Source organism: Pinus tabuliformis, chromosome 9 (genome assembly GCF_031772625.1).
Source record: "Pinus tabuliformis cultivar Carrire ecotype Pingquan chromosome 9, CPIR1, whole genome shotgun sequence".
NCBI lineage: Eukaryota > Viridiplantae > Streptophyta > Pinopsida > Pinales > Pinaceae > Pinus > Pinus tabuliformis.
Window position 1 is genome coordinate 562,089,024 of NC_142307.1, and position 26,542 is coordinate 562,115,565.

The 26,542-nt window shown below is 34.4% G+C and overlaps 3 protein-coding genes across 3 annotated transcripts; all 3 read left to right on the plus strand.

Annotated features, from left to right (window-relative positions):
• Positions 1 to 13,458: 13,458 nt before the first annotated feature.
• On the plus strand, positions 13,459 to 14,499 carry LOC149149753 (uncharacterized). The gene is made up of 2 exons (XM_089442579.1): positions 13,459 to 14,015; positions 14,256 to 14,499. The coding sequence occupies exons 1-2, from the start codon at positions 13,459 to 13,461 to the stop codon at positions 14,497 to 14,499; spliced, it is 801 nt and encodes a 266-aa protein (XP_089298705.1).
• Positions 14,500 to 15,012: 513 nt separating this feature from the next.
• On the plus strand, positions 15,013 to 15,465 carry LOC149149754 (uncharacterized). Its single transcript, XM_089442580.1, has one exon. The coding sequence runs from the start codon at positions 15,013 to 15,015 to the stop codon at positions 15,463 to 15,465; it is 453 nt and encodes a 150-aa protein (XP_089298706.1).
• Positions 15,466 to 16,665: 1,200 nt separating this feature from the next.
• On the plus strand, positions 16,666 to 17,178 carry LOC149149755 (uncharacterized). The gene has a single exon (XM_089442581.1). The coding sequence runs from the start codon at positions 16,666 to 16,668 to the stop codon at positions 17,176 to 17,178; it is 513 nt and encodes a 170-aa protein (XP_089298707.1).
• Positions 17,179 to 26,542: the final 9,364 nt, after the last annotated feature.

The following is a 26,542-nucleotide window of genomic DNA, read 5'->3' on the forward strand; positions in this document are numbered from 1 at the left end:
TTGCTCCCCGAGGGAAGCCCCCGTGTTCTTAGTATGGATTATGGTATAGGTGGACAGAGGGAGTTAAGCTTCAAGGCTTCACCAATGAAAATTTGGCAAGGATTCCATCCAACTGGAAAATCACATCAGGAGGGATCTTCAGTATTGGGTTAGCGACAGTTTCTTGGTACAACAAGAAAATGAGATATGTTTCACTTAGTTCGGTAGAGGTAGAGTACATGGTTGCGAGTCAGGCAACATGTTAGGCCATCTAGATGAGGAAGATCCTGGTTGGTTTTTTTGGTCAGCAGATGGATCCAACTGTGATTTACTGCAATAATTAGAGTTGTATCAAACTCTTTGAAAATCCAGTTTTTCATGATCGGTCCAAGCATATTAATATTTGATGTCATCATCTCAGAGATTATGTATTGAGGCAGATTATCTTGTTAGAGTATGTTCCCATGGACAAGCAAGATGTTGACATTTTGACAAAGGAATTGTCATGGTGTAAATTCGAGTTTCACAGAGACAGGATTAGGGTAGTTGATAATCCATTTCTTGTTGAGAGAGACTGTTGAGAAATGGCAACAAAAAATTCCAATTTAATTTGTTCTTGAATTAAACTGAGAATTAAAATCAAATTCTATTCTCATAGACACTTGTAAATAGTTAATTAAGTTTAATTAGCTTAGGAATTTCGACTTGGAAGTCTTTCTGTAGTCATGTATATGTTCTCCCTAAATTTTAGGTGTCCAATATGAGTTTAAATTGAGTTGGAAATTAGATCACTCAGTTTACTGAGTTAAGTTCAGTTAAATTAGTTTAAAACCGTTTGAGGAACTAATAGAGGACTAACAGTCAGTTGGTGCACTATGCATCCACTAGTGCTAATCCAGTTATTTGAAGATTCCCTCATGCGAAACTCATGCATGTTAGTTCAAAGAAAGACCCAATTGAGACTAGAGTGCAAAGACAATGTACTATCATTGGTATTATTTACTGGAGTGTAAATATTATGCATGCATCAAAGATTGATCCTATGTTTGGATTGCACAGTTTTGGAAGCATGAATTCCCTTTAAATGCAAGCTATTCATCCTCGAAATTACGCAAGAGATTAGGAGTTTGGAGAGCTGTAGAATTGGCTAAGTGTTGGCCAAGAGCTAGCTTGTGAGTTAAGAGAGTTGAGCATACTTGTGTGGAATTGTTCTAATGAGAACAAGCTTTGTATCTTCACCCATATTTCTGACATATGCAATACAGATAGCGAGGTTTTGAGTAGTGGCTTTCCCCATATACATCTTGTGTTATGTTCCATTGATTTATCTTCTTCTTGTTCATATTGTTTTCATCAATCTATTGGCTTCCACTCATTGAAAGTAGAAGTAGATTCTTGTCTTATGCATTAGTACATTGCATGAGCTTGTGAATCTTAGAAAATTCTACAATTATTCCCTGCCACGATAGCGTAATCACGCATTAAATATGTGTAATCACGCATTAAATATGTTATTGAATCTAAATTAGTTTAATTTTTGGCTAAAAATTAAATTACTATTTCTAAAGTTAATGTTAGGAAAAGAATTCAAATTATTTTTTTTAATATTTTTTATTATTTTTTTAATATATTTTTATTATTTTTCCTAGATTTGATTTGCCATCATGTCATTTCTCTTATTATGTAATAATTATTATTTTGTACTACTCCTCCTCCTAAGTGTTGACTATTGTACAACCAACCCTCTAATTAATATCATGCAAATCCTTCCTACATTGTTTGGATACGCATTAGGATGGTCTTATCTGTCGTTGGTTTTCAAACACTGCAGTGAGCTTCACGAATGTCACCACTTCACGTCCGGCCACCTGAAAACTGCCAATCACTGCAATGGATTCTTCCCTTATCCTCTCCATATTGCACATGTCAACACTTCGCATCCGGTACCTAAAAATTGTCCCTCACTGCAATGCAATGGATTCGGCAATGCCTATTTCCAACTCTATAGATCCATTAATACACCACTAAATACATGTGACATGACACTCTGCATCCGCAGGGATGCTACATATCCATGAGTGCCATACATGTCCATGGACTTCCCTACAACTCGATCACATCCCCTGCCAAAGTCTGAAAACTCGGAATCACTTCAGGTCTGTATCTGTATTCCGTAGGGACTCGCCTAGACTGTCGAGTACTATCCATTAGGCGGTAGGGTCATTAAAATTCTGCAGATGGGATAGCCATGCATCACCTCACTAACGCATCCCTCCTATTTGAATTTTGATAGCCCGCGCAGAGCGCTTTATGAATCCTCGGGAGGCAGGCTTTCTGGCAGTGTGTTTCCAAATAAAAATATATGAAGCCAACCTCATTCAACAAGATTGTTGTTTTAGCAGTGTGTCGCTTCTGCAGTCTTTCATAAACCATTTTTGCTTGCCGAACTGAAGCTGGTTGGAAGTGCTGGATGTGGGAACCACAATGTTTATTCATGCGTAAGCCCATCGAGAGAGCAGAAGAGATCACCATTCTTACGATGTTTTCGTTCCTTTAAGTTTTCTAGGCCTCCATTTGTACAGTTGCATGCATGTTTGGACAGGCAACAATTGTGGATCTCTACGTCGACTTGTGCAGAGCAGATTAAAGGAAATAATTGCAGAGCAGATTGCAGATTTGTTGAACCTGTTGAGTCTTTATTAAGCATGGGTGCAGCACTTTGCAAATGCTCCCACAGTCAGAAAAGTTAATGGGCCTCAAACGTTATCACTTGGAAAGGTGTTGCAATTTATTGATGTTGTCTGCAGTTGAGCGTTGGAAATGCTTGATGTACAATCAGCAATGTCATGGGGGATTAAGTCAAGCAGCTGCGCCAATGACCGTACGCAGCATAAAGAGTGTGCAGAGTTCTTCACATTTTATTTTATCAAAGCACAAAAACTGCTTCGATATTGCACCACAATGATCTCCACTGTAATGAATGGATTCTATTTTTACTATTTGATTTCATGATGCACACATTGATTATGGGGCGATGATATTTGAGAGTTTAATGTATCAGTGGTTTTGGTTTGCTTTTTCTCTGGTTGAGGTTGATAATGTTGAGGAGTCTTATCTAAATGATTTTATATTCATATGATATTATCAATTTCTATCATTTTTTTTAATTAATTTTGTTTATATAAATATAAAATGTACTTAAAAAATTATATATACGTATTAACCGCAGTATAAATATTTGTTTAAAAAAGAAGTTTGACGTTTATTTGAGAAGTGTAAAGGTCTTTTTTTTAATATATGAATATATAATGTATTTAAAAATAATTTTAATATCTATATGGCATTATAATTTTTAAAGGTTTTTCTAATAAGAATATAATGATTTGTTTAAACAAAAAGTTTAAAGTTTATTTTAAAGGTGTAAACCATTCAATAATGGACTTTTGAAGTTTCAATTTTTTTTAAAGGTGTAAACTATTCAACAATGGAGTTTTGAAGTTTCAATCTTTTTTAAAGGTGTAAACCATTCAACAATGGAGTTTTGAAGTTTCAATCTTTTTTAAAGGTGTAAAGAGTAAATATGAAAAGTTGTTTATTAATTTTTTGTAAATTTAATATTAGGTAAAATAAAGTTTCAATTTTTTTAAAGGTGTAAAGAGGAAATATGAAAAGTTGTTTATTAATTTTTTGTAAATTTAATATTAGGTAAAATAATAAAAAATTAAATATGGAAACTTTTATAAATTTAAAAATAAAATCTTACATTTTTTTTAAAAGAAATATGATTGGAGTTTTGTTATATAATTTTAATGAAATTATATTTTTGAAAATATAAATATATTGAATATTTTTAAAAATTATCATTTTTAGATTGTGTAATTTCAATTATTAATTTTACAATTCCAACTAATTTTTGAATATTTTAATTGAATTTTGAATAAAAATAATTAAGAAAAATTCAAATCATAACAAGTTTAAATTAGGTTGAATTTTTAAAAATTTTAATGTGTAAATGTATCTAATATATATTGGTTTATTGATTGTGAGGAATGGTTAAGATATCAAACAAGTTTTTGAAAATAAGAAGAATTAAAATATTTTCTTATTTTTTACATATTTTGGATCTCATATATATATATATATATATATATATATATATATATATATATATATATATATTTGAATTTTTAAAAATTTTAATATGTAAATGTATCTAATATATATTAGTTTATTGATTGTGAGGAATGGTTAAGATATCAAACAAGTTTTTGAAAATAAGAAGAATTAAAATATTTTTTTATTTTTTACATATTTTGGATATCATTCAGATATATATATGTATGTGTGTTTGTATGTATGTTAAAATTTAAATATTTAATTTAATGAATATTTTAACTTTTTCGTTTTTTCAACAAATTAATATCAATATTTAATTACATAATTTTTGGTGAAATTTGCAATTAAATCTAATTAGGCATCTCAACCATTGATATTTGCAATTTTAATAACTTTTTTTTTTAATGTTTTTAATTCTCAATAGACATCATATATTATAAATAAGATTTGAATTTGGATAGAGATCCTAACAACTTATCCTTTATCTCAACAACTCATCTTTACAATTCCAATAATTCTTTTTCTTTTAATGTTTTTAATTATTAATATTTTCAATTCTTAATTTATGGGATCATCATAAATCTTAGTCATGTCATAAATAAGATATGAACTTGATAGAGATCATAAAAAATTATCCTTTCCACCATTTGAGCTAGACCAAAGGAAATTTCAAAGTTGAATTGATTATATGATTTTTTTAAAAATTAATTTAAACTCTTTCTTTCTCCATTTTAAGAAATTTTCATTATGATCTACATAAAATTTTAAAAATAATGATAAAATTGAAATCAATTTATTATATCTTCACTAATGAATACATCGAAATTATCATGTAACCATCACCCTCTCTTTATTATCACATTTTAGAAGGCGTAAACATTTTGTCTTTTCTCATTGACTTGATCTTTCATGGATGGTTCCATTTTCATGTTTGCATCTGGCCCTTTTGAAAGTTTAGATAAACATGACATTCAAATATTATTCATATGATACACATAAATACAAAAGATTATGTCACTTGGTTTCATATTCCAAGAGGGCTTCTGGACTTCTCATAGCTCTTCATGTTCACTTGTGGCTTTTTTATTTCCACACAAGTGAATATTACAATTTACATAATCCCCTAAGGATTATGCTTCCAACATTCACAAATCTGAAGGGCGTATGTGAGTCCAAGAAGAGAGTTAAAATATGAAGGTAAATAAAAACCGATGGCTAAATGCGAACACTAAATCTAGTGGTTTAAGGAATACCACAAACTAAATGGGGTAGAAAAATTCAAATTGTTCTATTAGTGGTGGTTTAAGGAAGATCACAAACCATAGAGGTAGCAAAATTCGAAGTCTTCTATCAATGGTGTTGAAGAATGTAACTAGTGTCTGTCTTCATATGTAACACCCCATGATACATAAGTTACTATGGTTCCTTTTATTTTAATTATCTTAGTACTTTTTATTTTCGTATGTTGGTTGGAACTTGTGGCTCAATGGAAGAACCTAGTGGAACTTTTTAATAAACTTTGTTAATTACAAATACAAAAATGTGTGTTTGAAAAGTATTAAAAGAGACCAGGGTAATGAACTCCAAATGTCCAAAAAGTTGGAAATAGTTATCACTTGCTCTCCTCCTAGAGAAAGGGAAAAGAAGGAAAACTTGATCTCGGTGGGGGAATCCGTGGGATGGCTAAAACTTCGCTAGAGGATTGAGAGAACGGAGAAGTGAAAATCTTGGGGAATAGAATCAATGTAGAAGTTTTGAAAATGGGGCATAGTTCTGCTAGGTTTGAGGTGTTTTTGACCTGGACACTAAGCCATTGGAGCCCTTGAAAAAGAAACCTTCAGAATGGGTAATTTTGAGCTGGACTAGTAAGTGTTGAGGTTCAAAATGGATTAACTTAGAAGTTGAATACTGTAACTGTCTGGAGCAAGGAAGCTGGGGGAAGAGTCTAGATGTCATTTCCAGACCTGTGGTTGGGCGGCTTGGTCTTCTTAGGTGCTAAACAACCAGTTAAGATAGACACAAAAAAGTTTCTTACGTGTTTTGTATATATTAATAGTGAAATTTGTGCAATAGTGTTAGTTTTGGTTTAATTTTATTCTTGGATTATAGGTTGTGTACTAGTTAATAGTTGGTCTTTCTTTATTATAGCCAATGTTGATAAATGCATGTGGAAAGAATAATTCTTGTGTATCATGATCTTGTGAATGAAATAATTACTATGTGATGTATGTAACGTGGTCATGTTCAGTAAAAATGTCAAGTAATAATGTACTTATTTAAAAAAAAAATAGAGAGACAAAAAAGAAAACCAATATACTTCTTAACCTTCACATAAGATTCATAACAAAGATTCAAGGGGAACCTGATTAGCAGGAGGTGACGATCCAGAGCTCCACCAAGCAAACCTAGATTCTAAGTAACCTAACTAAATACCTTAAGGGTCGAGAGACTAGTCTCGAAATACCCAGTACATTTTCTCAGTCAGGCATCAATAATTTTTAGCCACTGAGGAAAGGGAAAAGTAAAACGTAAGCATGTAGTAATTAAAAGAACTGTGCCATCTTCATTGACATAGATACAAGGGGCCAGATAGAGCTCTAGACCTAGTAATGATTAAATATATATGAAACAAAATAATATACATGTACTTGCAGGTAATGATTGTATACAAAAAATAGATTAAATACATTTGCATGCACCACGCATGTGGAGACAAATACAATACTGGAAACTAACATTGGTAAAGCATATACGAGGACAAAATTATAGTAAACCACAAGTATCGATTCTGGGCCAAAACCTTACTATATAATGACTTATATTCAAGATATAAAACTATGCGAGTAAACAACATGCATTAATCCCGACCATGGTAAAAGGCCCAGTTTTAAATTACAGTATCATACATAAAATTAGGAGAACTGATAAAAGCTTCGCATAACTTAAACAAATGTCTGGTTACATTTTGTTTAGACTTGTTTCAAAAGAAACTACAGTCAACTATGTGACTGTGCCTAATAATTAAGACAATATGACCATATTACAAAAAAAGAAAGAGAAAAAGATCTTATCTAACCCTGTTGGGTCAGGGCCTAGTAAGCCCTATCTCCACAACCAGACTTAACCAGTCCTTCGTCGTAAACTAGATTGATAATTAGGGAGCAGAGCAAGGGTTTTGAAGTAACCCTGATTGGAGGATGAGGATGAGGTTCCCACGATGTACCTAGTCCATTTATCATGGAAAAATCAAAGGCTATTCTGTTTGTTAACATTTCCCATCCATATCTAGAAGACCTTCACAAGCTAATGGTTGAGAATGGCCTGATCTACCACTCCAATGGGCTATGACCTCAAACAAGAAATCTTTACAAATGGATATTATCTAATTGGACTAGATCTTGCAAGGTTCTCTTCTATTCTAAGGGCTTCTTCATAGTTGTGTTTTCCCATCAGGAAGATTACCATAGTGCTCTATCTAAGGGCCCATGGTTCTGGGGAAAGGGGGACTTTTCATGACCCCTTGGTTCCTATACTTTGACCCCTCTATGATAGTAATCATAGAGCTTCTAATATAGGTTTGGCTTCCAAACTTGTCGGCGCATTTATATCATGATTCGGTGACTACAAGCATCAGAAACACCATGGGTCACTTCCTAGCCACATATCTTACGCAAGGCCAAAGTGGAATTTATACTTACGATAGGATCTATGTAGAACTCGACATTAGTAAAGGCTTGCCTGAAAAAATCAGCCTAAAAATAGGTGATTTCCACTGGATCTAACTCTTGGACTATAAGAACACGACTTTTCGTGGTTTCCTTTACCATCAAACATGAAACCTACATAACTCTTTCACTCAAAATCCAGTAAAACAGAAGACTAAATCTAAGGCTTGGAAGTCATGCAACCCACCCCTTATGGAGGAAGATGACTCCTCGTCTTCAAATTAGGAGGATAGTGAATCAAATGATGAAATGCTCTCTTTGAATGAGGACTACGAGGAGAGTAAGTAGAATAAAAGTTTAACACTTTGCAAAGAAATAGACAGTACTACTATTTTGTTGGGAGCGGTAAAGTGAGCCCGCGAATTAGTTTCCTCTGAATCTGATAAGGACAAAATAGTAGCTTCTCAGGGAATTCTTCAACAAGTTGTGCTTACTCCTTCAGCGAATGGGTGGGTGAAAGTAACTAAAAAGTAAAGTAAAAAAAGTAAATATGGAAACCAACCCCAAGTTGGGTGATACTTTTGTTTTTGTTACTCTGTTTACCTAGGTGTCTCCTTACAGTTTGGTTTTGGTCTCTGTGTAAAAATATGGCCTTTAGGCAAGTATTCTAAACTCCTTTTGATTAATGAATCTCTATGCACACATTTACAAAATAAAAATAGAAAAAATTGAATTAGATATTGAAATAAATTAGTTAATATAGATATTTTACCTATATTGAAATATTTTTAAAGAATATAAGAATTATATATATATATATATATATATATATATATATATATATATATATATATATATATATATATATATATATATATATATATATATATATATATATATATAATCAATTTTAAAAGTTGATATGAATTATGTTATTCCACATTAATATCTAAATATTTATGGTTGAGAGAGAGTATTTTTTTCTTATATCTTCTAAGTTGTAATGTCAACAACAAATATATAATCAGTTTTAAAAGTTGATATAAATTATGTTATTCCACATTAATATCTAAATATTTATGGTTGAGAGAGAGTTTTTTTTTTTATGTATCTTCTAGGTTGTAATGTCAACAACAAATTGAGCGAGCAATATGATTATTGATATTTTATAACGCTTTTAATTAAAACTAACCAAATAGATATAGTCAATTTTGTTTTCAACAACAAACTTAATGAACACAATGAAAATTAGATAATTGATATTTTATAAGGCTTTTAATTAAAACTTATCACATAAGTATATTCTTTTTTGTTTTTAATAATATTTGACATTGTTTTTTATTTAAAAACTATTTAAATTTAATTTTGAAAGGGCTATATGTCAACTCAAGAGTTTTAACTAAAACTAATCACATAAATATATTCATTTTTGCTTTTAATAATATTTGAAATTGTTTTTATTTAAAAACTATTTCATTTTTATTTTAAAAAGAACATGTCAGCTCAAGGTTGAGCTAATAAAAAAAATCACACACCTTCCTCAAATGAGATTGTAAAACGCATCTTAGAAAAACCAAAAAAATTATATTTTATAAAAAATAATATTCAAAAATAATTTTTTATAGAATTATAAAATACAATTTTTTTATTTATTTAAATTTTCTAAAATATTGTTTTGTTTAAATAATTTTTCTTAAATAATAATTAATAAAAATCACAGAATTACTAATAATTAAATTGTTAAATAACATTAATATTTATAATTTTATTTTTACATCTAACTTTTCTATTAACCAATGTTTAAATTTTCAATAAAGATTCCACTCAATAAAAATAAATAAAAAATCACTAATTTAGTAGCCCTTAGTTAGTGAAAACATTAACATTAAAATAAAAGTGGTTGCCAACGCATATCAACTTTGTGTCCCCATAAATTTTATAAAACATAAATAAAAAATCACTAATTTAGTAGCCATTAGTGAGAGAAAACATTAAAAATAAAATAAGGGTTGCTGCCAACGCATATCATTAGCTTTGAGTGTAAATAAATTTTATAAAACATATTTGCCTCAATTTTCAAAGACAAATGAGAATGGTGATAAGAAATATAATCTATATAAAATGTATTTTTTCCTTCGTTATGCATAATTCCAAGTACAACATCGACCATTTCATGGCAACGCGTATTTCCACCCCTATAGGTTTATTAATGCACCGCTAAGTACATGTGACATGACACTCCTGCATCTGTAGGGATGCTACATATCCATGAGTGCCATACATGTCCATGGACTTTCCAGCAACTTGATCACTCTACCTCCGAAAAGCTCCACTCTTCAATGTAATTAATGCAAATTATGCATCCGGAGGCGCATCTGAGATGTGACGCATGCATGTTACTCCCTGTTGGCACATTTAAGTTTGTAATATATTCGCACAAGAAAACAACATTAACTTAATGTTTCTCCTTATCGACATTTTGAATTTCAATTTTATTGCATCCTCACGCTTATTTGAATTTCAAATTTAACCCGCGCATTAGTTGAATTTTTGGTGGGTAACCTTACAAGCCTCCAAAGTCTTTGTTAGAGGTCGTGCTCCACTTTGCAGACGCTGCTCCCAATCTCGACTGGGAACTTAATGGGTCTGTGAGTGTCTTGAAATCTGTCGATGTTCCAATTCACAGATGTAGCCCAATCTTTAATATTTGAGCTCGCTTGAGATGCTATAAGGGTCTGTGACCCAAAGTGCAGTGGAATGTGGGAGTAATGGAATAACTGTGCCAACTGGTGGGAAGCGGCTCCTCCAAGGAGAGTAAGCTACAGTGAAATACAGGCCTGAGGACGATTCATGGATTCAAAATGACAAACAAAACTATCAGGCTTCTGAAATGCGTAGCAGGGGTTTGTCTAATATGTTTAGGGGTGAGCATTATAATACTCCTTCGAATTCCATCCTCATTAGGCTTATTATATCACTATTAAGGTTTGAACCCTTATTTTATTTTTCCATGTAACAAATCCATTTTATCGTTTGAGAGCTTGGGATTTGGCCTTAATTAGATCTCAATAATCCTTTCCTTAGTGCATCTAGCAGAATAGAGGATGCCGTTAGGGGCAGGTTGTAGTGGAAGAGAAGGAAGTTTTGTATGTGTGGGTGGACATGTGGGGATTGCAGAAAGAAGATGTCAAGGTTTATGCGGAGGAGAAAGCACTAGTGATAAAGGAGGAATCGCTCTCAGACACAGATTTGAATGATGATAGATGGAACTATAACACCCGCATTGACCAAATCAAAGCCCAGATGAAGAATAGTGTTCCCAAGTTTACAGAAGTGGAAATCAAGAATGTGATTACAGAGAATATTGAGTAGGGTTTTTGTATGCACACATTCAAGCGTGGAGGTTTTTCCTTTTTGTATTTTCGTTGTGTGCTCATGTTCTGCCAGAACCAGTTTCTCTGCTTCAATCACAATAGAATGGCGCAGAGTATAAAATTTGGAAGCTAAGATAGTGTCGAGGTTGAATTTTCAATGTGACTCAGATTTGCAACATTAGAAAGATATTGGTGGTACTCACTCAAGATATCCATGGATCTGGCAATTCAACAATACAATGAGCATAGAGGATCTGGTTGACTAGTTCTGAAGATTTTCCAAATCCTGCAAACAAACCCTAGCCGCATCGCTCCATGACCACCCTCACGGGGGATCGACCCCCCCAGCCTTCGGGTCCTTCCTATTCAGCAGCTTTCCTTCTGCGCCCGTCAATACCCCATCAGGCTCTCGATCCAGGGACAACGGCAAAGCTCCGATGGAAAACCACACTCCAATGGCCAATGGATCTTTAGCTGTGGGGAACATTCCCAGCCAAAACTAGACAACAGGCCCATCCCATTGCAAACCGCTATCAGAGGAAACACCATCATTAATCATCAAAGACCCATAGATCGAAGAATACATAGATCACATGTGTAAACATGCCCTAATCTGTCATTTCATGGGAGTGCAACTTAATGAAAAAGCTCTCTGTTGGTGGATAAACTAGAAATGGAAGCCCAAAGGGAACTATGAACTTCAGTTGGGGGCAAGAATTTTTTTCACGGTCATCTTCACTCACAGGGATGACAGAGATCACACTTTTGAAGGAGGCCCATACTTCTACAACTCGGCAGGACTCTACATGATGTACTGGAGGCCCAACTTTGCTCCAGAATAGGAAGATTTCAAAAAAGTTCCAGTTTGGCTCAGACTCTACTCCTTGCTTGTGGATTACTAGAATAAGCGTATCTTGGAAACCATCGGGAATCAGCTGGGCATCTTCGTCAAAACTTTAGATCTCACATCTCAAGGTAAATACACTGCCTATGCTAGAATTTGCGTTTACATGGATGTCTCAGAACCCCTCCCAGGTCATATTGATCTTATCTACAAAGAAAGTCATTGGAAGCAATCCATCGACTATGAAAACATCCCTTTCGGATGCAGGAAATGCCGACAGCATGGACATCTTAGTCATGGGTGCCCCTTGAATCAACCCCCACCTCAACCCAAAGTGGACAAGGTGGATAACCCACCCCTAGGTTTCATCCTTGTTTCCAAGAAAAACAAAAGGTAGAAAGGAAAAAATCCTCTGAAACACGCCTCCAACCCGACCCCCACCCAGCCGAATAGCTTTGAAGTACTGGGCAACCTTGATCCCAATGAGAACCCTCTGGAATCCCCTACCCCCATGGCTCAAGATCCACCCAAGAAGGTTCAATCATCAAGCCCTTCAATCATCTCCATCGCAAACCATGACTCACCCCAAGCCGAGACACAGCTTCAAAACCCACAGCCTAGTCCTAGCCAAATTGATGTAAGCCATGTCCCAATGCATGCTCTTCCCTGCATAGAAACTCATCCAGACCGACCACCCTCAACTACTCCTACCAATCCCCTGGAAGAGATCCTAGGTGACCTAGATCTCCATAAGGTCAATGAGCAATGGTCCAAACAGGGAGTGAATGCCATTCCCCAAGAAAACTTGGAGAAAATCAAAATGGCATACCTGCAGTTAGAATATCTCAACCAGAATGCGGCTAAAAACCAATGGGGAAATAGCAGCCAAACAGGCATCCAAGCCAACCTGGACCTAGACCAATACAAGTCGAAAGGTCCAGGAAGAAAAAGGGGAAGACAATCAACAAAACAACAAATATAAGAACTCGGAAGGCGCCTAATCAATGAAGGAAAAATTAGGGCTCTGGTCCTATTCACACCGAATGTTACTCAATGAATATTACAACCTAGAATATCAAAGTGCTAAATGGCATCTCCAAAAGATGAATCCTAAAAAACCGTCTTTTTACACAATCTCCAGACCTTGTCCTTCTACAAGAATCCAAATTCTCCTCCAACGGCATAGAGACGCTTAAGAAACTCTTTGCAAAGGGCTATCATTGCATAAGCACAGATGCCATTGGGAAAATAGGAGGGCTTTTAATGTTTTGGAATAAAAACAAGTTCTTCATGCATAATTCTCTGTCCACTAAGCATTCGCTATCAGTCATCTAACATGCCAGACTCAAAGCACACGATATGCATTACCAATGTGTATGGAACTCATCGACTCCAGGAAAAGTTCAAGATGCTAGAAGACTTGGACGAGATCTGACAACACCAGGGAGCCAACCACTGGATCCTAGGTGGTGATTTCAACATGATCACCACCCTAGCGAAGAAGAAAGGAGGCTTAAGAAGACTGGATAAAGATGCGGAAGCTTTCAATACCTTCATAGCTGCATCTAAAATCATTGATGTTCCCACAGTCAATGTTCTATATACTTGGAACAATATGCAAGGGGGAAATAGGCAAGTTGCATCGAGGCTTGACAGGTTCCTCATCTCGGAATCCATCATGCTCCACAATATAGACATGGAAGCCAACATTTTGCCTATTAGGGGATTAGATCACTGGCCAGTGCAGATGCACTTCACCAATATGGACAAGCCTCAAAATAGGCCTTTCAGATTCGAAGGCTTTTGGATAGATCATCCAACCTTCATGCAAAATATACAGAGCTGGTGGACTCAAACCACTGTAGAGAGCAATAACATCATGTACATCTTCCAGCAAAAGCTCAAGATCATCAAGGCCAATCTCAAACGCTGGAACAAGAACACTTTTGGTAACATTTTTCAAGCCAAAAAAGAGCTCGAGGAAAAAATGGCATGCCTCCAACAAACAATGATCAAGGATGGGCCTAATGAGGAAAGGTTAGCTCAGGAATCAAACCTTCAAAAGCAGTGGGAAGAAAGGCTAAGACAGGAAGAGCTGCTCTGGAAACAAAAATCAAGGGTGCAATGGTTAAAACATGGGGAATGCAACACAATCTTCTTCCATAAATAAACCATTCAGCATAGAGCCAACAACCGTATTCTATCCCTTACAAAAGCTGATGGTGCTAAGGTCTTTACCAGAGAGCAAATAGGATCTGAACTAAACTCATACTTCAGGTCACTTCTCACTGATCCCAATCATGATAGAACCCAACCTATCAACAAAGTCATTGATGCTATTCCCCCCTTAGTTACGGAGGAGCAAAACTCCCTTCTCTTAAGAGAGTTCACTGAGCAGGAGATTGAAGAAGTCGTCTTCACCATGGCCACTGACAAAGCCCCTGGACCAGACAGCTTTACAATTGAATTCTTCAAAGCTTGTTGGCACATTATCAAAGTCGACCTCTTCAATCTGATTTAGAACTGTCACAAAACCAAGCGAGTGCTACCAGCCATCAATGCCACCTTCCTCACCCTAATTCCAAAATTTGATCATGCTGACTCCCCCGACAAGTTCAAACCAGTAGCCCTCTGCAATGTCATTTATAAAATCCTCTCAAAATTGATGGTCAACAGACTCAAACCTATCCTTCCCTTGATCATATCTCCAGAACAGTCAGGATATGTTGAACATAGACAGATAACTGACAACATAATTCTCAACCAGAAAATTTTGTATTCTATCAAAACACAAAAGATTCCTGGTATGCTCATTTAGCTTGACCTCTCCACGGCCTTTGAAAAAATTAGCTGGACATACATCAGAGCAATCCTCCAGGCTTTTGGCTTCAGTCAGATTTGGATAAACTGGATAATGGAAATGGTCTTAGGAGCTTTCTTTTCAATCATGCTGAACGAAGGCCCCCTACAACCATTCCTCTCGTCCAGAGGTATAAGGCAAGGAAATCCCTTGTCGCCTTTTCTCTTTGTCATCATGGCAGAGGGTCTCGGAAGATCTCTATCCCAAGCACTCCAAAAGAATCTGCTCAAAGGCATCAAAGATGCGCATCAAGGCCCCACAGTAACGCATCAGCAATTTGTAGATGACACAATGCCCATGGGAACCCCCACGATGAGGGAAGCTCGAACCTTTAGAAAGGTGCTAAGAACATTCACGGAGGCCTCAAGTATGGAGATCAATCTAACAAAATCCAAATTGTTTTTCTTCAATACTTTTGTTCCTGTACAGAGAAATCTTAGCAAAATTCTCAAAATTCAGAGGAACTCCCTTCCAACCAAATACCTTGGCATCCCACTTTCAAAATATGCCCCCAAAGCTGCAAACTGGGAAGATCTCCTCAACAAAATGAAGGCCAGATTAAGTAGTTGGACTCACAGAGCCCTAAACATCGCCAGCAGACTAGTGATTGTCAAATCAGTTCTCTAAACAATGCCGGCCTACATGCTCTCGGCCCTAGCAGCGCCTAAAATAGTGTATAAATCCATCTGAAACATCCAACGGCCCTTCCTCTGGAATGGAGATTCTAAGAAGCACAAATGGGCCCTCCTCAAGTGGACAGACATATGTAAACCAAAACTGGCAGGAGGACTAGGCTTAAGAGATCCTGAAATCCTAAGCAAGGCTATAGCAGTGAAAATCTGGTGGAGATGGGTGGAAAATCCTAATTCCCTATGGGGCACCTTGTGGAAAGCAAAGTATACCAATCAAGTCCAGGACAAAGACCTCATCAGGCTCACTAGTAATACTCAAGGATCCCCCCTCTGGAATAAAGCATGGGAAAATCGACACATTGTTTAGAAGCACAGCTTTTGGGAAGTGCAGCAGGGCAACACCGCCCTCTTCTAGGAGGATGCCTGGCAACAACTCCCCCCCCTGGACCACCCAAATTGGATTACTCTTAAAAATGACATGCAAGAGGCAGGGTTGAGAAGGGTAGCATACTACAGGCAACCCCGAACATTGGCCACCATATGGAAAAAATGGGTAGCCAAAGAGCAATGGCTAACTCAAGACCGTAATGAGAATATAGAACCTCTCTTACTACAACTAAACCAACGCAGAATCCTCACTTCGAATAGAGAAGACATCCTTCGATGGGGAAATAATCCTAAAGGAACTTTTAACCTCAAAGAAGCATACAAAATCATAGATGCTTCTCCTGATTGGCAACCGGACCCCAAATGGCACGCTCTTTGGAGTAGAGGAACTTGGCCCAAAATAACCTTTTTCTCTTCACTGGTCCTGCATAACAGAGCACTCATTTGGGACAATTTACAGAGACAGGGTTTTGTAGGGCCCTCCCGATGCATCCTCTGTGAGAATGATCAGGAAACGCTCAATCACATTCTCAACACCTACCCCACTGCTTGCTCTCTTTGGGATGACATGGCCTGTGTATTAAGACAATCCAACAGAAACAAAAACTCAATCGGCCTTACACTGAGCAATTGGCGATCCTCCATATTCCCCAACAATCTGGTCAACAAGGCATGGAACCTTATTCTAGGAGCCATTGCATGGATCATATGGAAAGAGCGAAATGCTCGAATCTTCAAGAACTTGGCGCTGACAGTGGAAAGGATAACTGGAATAATGTGACAACTAATCACAGAATCGATCCAGGCCATGGACACAACACTGCAAGAGGGGAACACATCTCCGAATGATGAAAGGATCATCCAGATCCTAAATCTCAAAGCCGAGACCACCCCCATAGGCAGGAACCAGGCCACCGCTGTGATGAAGAAGGATAAATGGGGTACGCCTCCATTTCCTTCATTCAAACTGAACTTTGACGGGGTGTCAAAGAAAAACCCGGGGAAAGCTGGGTATGATGGAGTAATCAGGGATCACACTGGGAACATCCATCTTATCTACCATGGCAATCTGGGTACAAATACCAACAATGTTGTAGAGCTAATTGCTCTCATCAAAGGCATCACCTTGGTTGACCGCTACAAATTTCTACCTCTAGTGGTGGAAGGGGATTTGGAGATTGTCATCAAGATGATGAGAAAACTCCAAAACGGCACACAAGTGGACAAGCTAACACCCAGTTGGAGGCTCTCGGCAATCCTGAAGGATCTGCAGGGCCATCTCAGCAACATTCAAGGTGTCACCTTTCAAGTGGTCCGATGAACAGCAAATAAGTTGACTGACACCATAACCAACGCCAGTGTTCAATCCAATCTTGAAGATTATCACTTCCTCTGGCAAGACTTGGAGGAGGGGGAACTCAGAGTGAAATGCAACACCATAAACAATGCAGACCATCGAGCATAATGAATGTCGAGTTCCATTGATTCTTCTATGTATGCATCTATTGATAACTCCACAAGCTGTAAACGATCCATTCAAAAAAAAAAAAAACAGAGACTGGACCAGCTCAGCTGTACAAAGGCAGACACAGGGAGGTCCCATCAACTCCCACTCTGCATCATGTATTTTACTATAATCTATTAATATAAAGTCCCACTGAACCTTTACAAAAGAAAAAAACGTTAGAAAGATATCGGTGTATCCTAAAAATATTTTATTTTTTTATGAATTTGAGAAAATTTTGATTTCTGAACACTGTTATCCTCAAAATTTCCATTAATTTTCATTTTCACACGATATGGAATATAGGGAGTGATTGAGTTAGGTTATTCTTGTTAATCTTAAATATATGTAGAACCATAATTTTAAGATTTATTAGTCCCAATATTTTTAGAAACTTCTTGTTAATCTTAAATAGATGTAGAAACCTATAGTCGTAAATAATTTTAGAAAATTCCTAACATATTATAAAAATTTGTTTTAATGGTCAAGACGACTTGCAATAACCCATAAAATTTTAATTGGTTTAATACTTATTACAATATATGGAATCACATAGTATTTCTAGAAAAATGACACATTGTTATTGACCCCACAAAAAAACCCCTCTACGGTTATGGTCCATGCTTATTGATCCTTGATTTATTCCCCTCAAAGGCTTTCAATAGGCCTATCTTCTTTCAGGTAAGTGAATTAGATTTCTTCCTGTCAAGATCTGAGGATTGAAATCACTTGACCGCTGGGAGAGGAGCTATTATGCTTTCTTCGAAGGAACGCATGTATGAGTATCTGCCTCTAATGCATGTGACTAGAGCTTTTCCATGTGACTAGAGATTACCTGCTGCACCTTTTTTAACCTTTCATCAACAACAACAGTCAATGATTGGCTACTATGAGTGTTACTACCCTTAAGGCAATTTGGTCCATTTGTCCCACCCACTACAATGAGTGAATGGGTGAGGAGGGAAATGTGATAAAATAATCAACAAATTATTTATTAATATAAATATCAGATTTTTGTGAAATGGGGAAGATCTGTAAGATAAATATGGAATCTATGAATAATGTGGCAGATTTATAAAATAAATATCAAATTTGTAAATAATGTAATAGATCTTTAAAAGTATTTTTATTCGAAACCTAGATTTTAAAAATAATTTAAAAGAAATTCACACAACCAAAATGAACAATAGATTTACTAAAAACCCTACAATGAAAAACCAAACCACTAGAAAGATCTGTAAAACTATAATCTTCCTACCTTCTCATCCCACACAATGTCCAATTAATATTACATATATATATTCCCTCATGAAATAATCTAAAAAAATATTATTAACACAATACCATGTACCATGGGCTATGAAAATCATGGGTCTAAAACCATGAACCTAATATTACATATATATAATCTCTCATGAAACAATTAGAAAAATATTATTGGCACAATAACATATGCTATAAAAACCATGAGCCAAAACCACTGACCTAAAACCACAGCTCTAATTTTTTTGAAAAACTTTAATAAATCATAATATTACAGTATGCTTTTATTATTTTTATTTATTTATTTGGTCTCTCACACACAACAAAATGTTGTTGTCATTCGAGCATGCTTTCATTGGGAAGGGGTGTTCAGTTTAGCCCCCCCACCAAGCTAGGACCTGGAGTTGGACCCATAGTTCGAGCATCTGGCCATCCTTCAACTAGTTCATTCGGCTAACCATCATGCTCCATTTTGGCCACCTCCATATGGGGACTCCCATCTCCCCAGTTTCTCGGCAACAAATAACGCGATTATTTCCGGAGATTGCTCCATGACCATACAATACCGACGAGAATGCGCTTCATGGACATAGCATACATGATAGTACGTAATCCAGTCCATCGACATTAATACTCATATACCCATTTGATTCGAATTCAAATTTGAATTTTGAAGCGCGGTATTTTATTTATTTCAATGCAGTTAAATGGATTTCAACGATTCACCAGGTTCCATTAACAAACCTCACCATGTGTTTCCTCTTCGTTACTCCTTCAGGCATGTCGTTCTGGTATGGAAGGCAAGCCGAGGATGACAACCAGCTAGCATACTTTGGAGACTGCATAAGGCTCGCCCACAGAGCTTGAATCCGTGCCATTGCTGGTTTGGAATTTGAAATTGAGTCAATGATCCTCGACTAAACATGGTTGTGAACCAACGTGTAGTGACTCATTTACTAAAGATGAAACCAGAAGCCTATATTCCATAGGTAATCTCCCTTGGGCCTTACCACCATTGGAAGATGGAGAAATATACTGACTCTCCTTGTGTGGAGCTTTCACAGGTGAAGAGGTACAAGATAAAATTTGCAACCACATTCTCGCATAACTTGTGCCAAGTTCGCTTCACTCTCACAATTTCGGTGAGTATTCTCGAAACTTCACTCTAATGATGGTTCGTAGATTTATCCTTCATTTTACAATCATTAATCCTCGCATCCTCCTCTTCTATATCAATACATAGCTTAGACTCTGAAGCAAAGTTTTTTGTGTGGCTTATTTCATGCATATCATGCACTATATTATTAAATTGGAGAATCAGATCCCGCTATGTGTGCTGAAGGGAGATTTTGACTACATAACAGAGACAAGAGACACTCAAAGCTTTCCATTCAATCATCTGTTATTAGATATGTGCCAAGAGGTTTCTCCTTCCCCATGTGACATTTTGTGCCTTGTTATAGCTGAGCATGAGCTTAATATATTGATTTATGAAATAGCTAACAAAGGTGAATGGGAATACCATTGAATGAGTTTAACGACATCCTCGACAAGTCTGTTATATGGATATGGCATTATCTCTCCATTGTTTGAGGATGGGGAATGTTATTGCAAATATGTAACGACGCCATTCAATGATAGCTTTTTATTTACAAGAGAGCCCCAAATGGTGATTCACTAACAATGACTCTATCTTTCTTTTCCTCTCGAATTTTGTCTCTATTAATGATTATAAATATGGAATTTTTTCCTTTTCTTCCCTAAGTTAAGGCCTTGGTTGTCCTCTCCAAAAACAATATGTGGTAATTTTTTAAATGTGACAATTAACAATCTTTAGTTCAATGAAACATTTTATGTATTTTAACAATAAATTCGATGGTCTACATTATATATCTATCAAACTTTATCATAATGAAATTTCCACTGAAATTTCAATGGTCTACATTATATATCTATCCGACGAGTCTTTTTCAATTTATTTTTATTTATATTTTGAAAATCTTCTAATTAACTTTTTAAATTACATAGTGCTAAGTTTTCGAGAAGAAAATTACCTTTTTTTTAATATCAAAATTATATATTTTGAAACGAATATTGCATATAAAATATTTCAAAATTTTAAAGTTTGAGTAAAAATGTTTTCAAAACTTTGAAAAACCAAACATTTCTAATAAACATTAGAAATTTAATGGCATTTTTATAAATAGCTTATATGTTTTAATTTAACAGTTTAATTGTGGTTTTTTTCATCTTAATAACTTAACCGGTAATGAATACTTTTTAAAAAATTATTAAAATTTTTGTTTTAAAAGAAAATATTTCAAAAATTGGAAGTGTGGTTAAAAATGTTTTCACAATTCAAAATTTGGTTTAAAATATTTTTAAAAAATTTCATAAAAAAAAACATTTTTGATAATATATTCAACATTTAGTGCTATTTTTATTTATAATATATATTTGTTAATTTATCATGTTAGTTTTTCTTTTAATGAACATTTTTATTAGTGTTAATGAATATATAGATTTTTAAATAATTTTTAATTAATATAATTAAATTAGTTTTTAAATTTGTGATATATAATTTTAAAATAAAAACTAATTATTTTATAACTATTATTTTTATTTTATATATTTAAATTATAAATATATTAAATAATTAATTTAAATTCTCTGACAAATAAGGAAAGAAAAGAAAATATTATTCAAACCAGCTTTGTATGGCATTCTATTTTTCATGGTCTCAAAGGACTTGTTATTGGACAATCAAATATCATTATTTAATTAAGTTTGAATTTTTTTTAAATAGTTTATTATTTTACTCAAGGACAAGTAACAAATATCCAATTACAAATTATTTATGACAATGTATATACTATTTATAAATAGAATGGAGATATATATAATTTAATGTATATGTACAAATATTGATGGCCCACATATTATTATAGACATTGAAAAAATGTTTATTACCATTTTGTTTAATGGAAAATAATAAAATATGAGTGAAATATATATGTGTGTGTACAAATACATAGTAGTATATAATTTTTGTCCTTCTAATTATAATTTTACTATGATCAACAAAAATTACATATATGAGATTTAATATTTATAAAAGAGTCTCAATGAGACTATAATTTTTTTATTTTTTATTTTTAATGAATACTTCATTCTAGTTTAATAGAACATGAAAAACTACAACCATTATATTCCTTATAGAAACATATAGCTAATATATTATCTTATTATCCAAAAAAAAAACACTTATAGCCTCGACATAAACACTATCTAAATGCACATATAAGGAAGTTACATATACTAAAGTTGCACATACATGGAGGTTATGTGTATATACAGAAGTTGCACATATACCTGGAAGATATGTGCATATAGAGAAGTTTCACATATATGGAAGATATGCGCATATCTTCTGTATATGTACAATTTCTGTATATGCGCAATTTCCATATATGGAAGTTGTGCATATACGGTAGATGCAAGATGTGCATATACGGAAGATATGCACATATAAGAAAGTTGCGCATATCTTCAACTCTCAGACTAGATGGGTTGAATGTGTTAGTCATGCATGCATGTTAGTTGCATGTGTGTCTCTTACACTTATATACTTGTTGCATTGGATTGATGATGTATTAGGGTTGTAGTATGGTTATCATGGAGAATTTGATGTTGATTTCATGAAGAGTATTTGTCATGAGCATGTGATAGGTTACATGTTGTTTTTATGTCGCCTACTTATATCCTTGTATATTAGTTTACTTTTAAATATTTTGATTACATGTATTAGTCTTATAGGTTGATTGCAAGAACTGATCAATTATGTTCAACTACATGCATTTATGTGTATTTGTAGTTGGTTAGGCATTGCTGGTGCATATTGTCGGTTGCATGTAATAATGTGTACATTGGAGTAATGGTTGTTGTCATGCATGAGGTCATAGCATATTGTTGATATGGCCTTGCATTAAAGTTTCACATGTACATGGAGATTATGTGTATATACAAAAGTTGCACATATACCTAGAAGAAATGTGCATATAGAAAAGTTTTGCATATACAAAATATATGCGCATATCTTCCGTATATGCACAATTTCCGTATATGAAAAATTTCCATATATGGAAGTTGCACGTACGGTAGATGCACATACAAAAAAGATGTACATATATGGAAGATATGCACATATAAGAAAGTTACGCATATATGGAAGATATGTGCATATCTTCTGTATATGCACAATTTTTGTATATGGAAGTTGCGCATATATGGTAGATGCACATATATAAAAGACGTGCATATACGGAAGATATGCACATATAAGAAATTTACGCATATATGGAATATGTGCTCATATACGGTAGTTGCACATATATGGTAGATGCACATATACAAAAGATGGACATATACGAAAAATATGCGCATATATTGCGTATATGCACAATTTCTGTATATGCGCAATTTCTATATATGGAATTTGCATATATACGGTAGATGCACATACATAAAAGACGTGCATATACGGAAGATATGCACATATAAGAAAGTTATGTATATACGGAAGATATGCACATATCTTCCGTATATGCACAATTTCCATATATGTGCAATTTCTATATATGGAATTTGCGCATATATGAAATTTATGTATAGACGAAAGATATGCACATATCTTCCGTATATGCACAATTTTCGTATATGTGCAATTTATGTATATGGAATTTGCACATATACGATGAAGATACATAAACGACATGCATATACGGAAGATATGCACATATAAGAAAGTTAGGGATATACCGAAAATATGCGCATATCTTCTGTATATGCACAATTTCCATATATGCATAATTTCTGTATACGGAAATTGTGCATATACGGAAGATATGTACATATCTTCCGTATATACATAACTTTCTTATATGTGCACATTTCCGTATATGCACAATTTCTGTATATGGAAGTTGCGCATATATTGTATATTCACATATATAAAAGACATGCATATATGGAAGAATACACATATAATAAATTTACACATATACGGAAGTTGCGCATATATGGTTGATGCACATATACAAAAGATACACATATATGGAAGTTATATATACTAAAGTTTCACATACATGGATGTTATGTGTATATACGGAAGTTGCACATATACCTGGAAGATATGTGCATATAGAAAAGTTTCGCATATACAGAAGATATGCGCATATCTTCCGTATATGCACAATTTCTATATATGCAAAATTTCCATATATAGAAGTTGCACATGTACGATAGATGCGCATACATAAAAGACGTATATTTATGGAAGATATTTAAATATAAGAAAGTTACGCATATACGGAAAATATGCGAATATCTTCTGTATATGCACAATTTTTGTATATGGAAGTTGCGCATATATGGTAGATACAGATATATAAAAGACGTGCATATACGGAAGATATGGACATATAAGAAATTTACACATATACGGAATATATGCGCATAAACGGAAGTTGCGCATATACGGTAGATGCACATATACAAAAGATGGACATATACGAAAAATATGCACATATATTGCGTATATGCACAATTTCCGTATATGGAATTTGCATATATATGGTAGATGCACATACATAAAAGACGTGTATATACGGAAGATATGCACATATAAGAAAGTTATGTATATACGGAAGATATGCACAATTTCCATATATGCACAATTTCTATATATGGAATTTATGCATATACGAAATTTATGTATATACGGAAGATATGCACATATCTTCCGTATATGCACAATTTCCGTATATGTGCAATTTCTGTATATGGAATTTGCGCATATATGATGCAGATACATAAACGATGTGCATATACGGAAGATATGCACATATAAGAAAGTTAGGGATATACAGAAGATATACGCATATTTTCCATATATATACACAATTTCCGTATATGCGCAATTTCCATATATAGAAATTGTGCATATACAGAAAATATGTGCATATATTCCATATATACATAAATTTCTTATATGTGCACATTTCCGTATACGTACAATTTCTGTATATGGAAGTTGCGCATATATTGTAGATTCACATATATAAAAGACATGCATATATGGAAAATATACACATATAAGAAAGTTACACATATACGGAAGATATGTGCATATACAAAAGTTGCGCATATACTGTTGATGCACATATACAAAAGATGCACATATATGGAAGTTATATATACTAAAGTTTCACATAAATGGAGGTTATGTGTATATACGGAAGTTGCACATATACTTGGAAGATATGTGCATATAGAAAAGTTTCGCATATACAAAAGATATGCACATATCTTTCGTATATGCACAATTTTCGTATATGATAAATTTCCATATATGGAAGCTGCACATGTATGGTAGATACACATACATAAATTATGTACATATATGGAAGATATGCATACATAAGAAAGTTACACATATACGGAAGATATGCACATATCTTCCGTATATACATAATTTCCATATATGCACAATTTTTGTATACAGAAGTTGCGCATATACAGTAGATGCACATATATAAAAGACGTGCATACACGGAAGATATGTACATATAAGAAATTTATGCATATATGGAAGATATGCGCATATACAGAAGTTGCGCATATACAGTAGATGCACATATACAAAAGATATGCGCATATATTGTGTATATGCACAATTTCCGTATATGTGCAATTAACATATATGGAATTTGCGCATATACGAAATTTATGTATATACGGAAGAGATGCGCATATCTTCTGTATATGCACAATTTCCATATATGCACAATTTTTGTATATGGAATTTGTGCATATACGATGCAGATACATAAACGATGTGCATATACGGAAGATATGCACATATAAGAAAGTTACGGATATACCGAAGATATGCGCATATCTTCCGTATATGAATAATTTCCGTATATGCGCAATTTCTGTATATGGAATTTGTGCATATACGATGCAGATACATAAAAGACGTGTATATATGGAAGATATGCACATATAAGAAAGTGACAGATATATAGAAGATATGCGCATATCTTCCGTATATGCACAATTTCCATATATGCACAAAAATGCAGTATCTATATAGGTGCAACCTATGCATATACGCATATTCTATATATACGCAACTTCCATACCCAAAAGTGTTATCTGCCAATTTTAATAATATTTCAAGCCCACTAAGCCGAGTTTTATGAAGTTTTCCTCTATTAAAATATGTTTGTAATATTAAATGAAAATCAACCCCCTGACTGCCACGGCCTCTCCTACGCCGATACAATTGCGATTTGGTCTTGATTCCTCTGCGATCCTTTTCTAAATTCAGAGCTCATGTAATCCCTGTATATCCGATATGAAGCTCTGTCCTCCCTATTCGGTCTCCCCACACCTGACCACTCCTACATTCCTTTAATCCTCTGCTCTATCTCCAATTATCAAATTTTTTCCTTGTTCATTATGTAGCATAAATACAATAGCAAGACATAGATGTGACAGCAAGTCAGAAAACAATGCAACAGGAAGGAAACAAAATACTTATGGCTAGCTCAAACTTTTCCAGAATAACATGCAAGGCTTTAATCTCTCAAATTTTCAATTCTCCAAAGAGCATATTATTGTCCACAAATTGTTGGTGTGTCGCTGAGAGATCAGTTTCCGGGATCTTTTTCCTTTTATATGACCCTCTCACTTTGCCTCTTGAAGAAAATGGACCAGGTCTTCTATTTTGATAATAAACAAGAATGGGGATAAGGAAGCACCTTACCTCAAGCCTTGGATGGAGTGGAATTTCCTTGAGGGAGATTTGTTGAGAATAATAGAAAAGAAAGGGGTTATTAACATGGATCTAGTC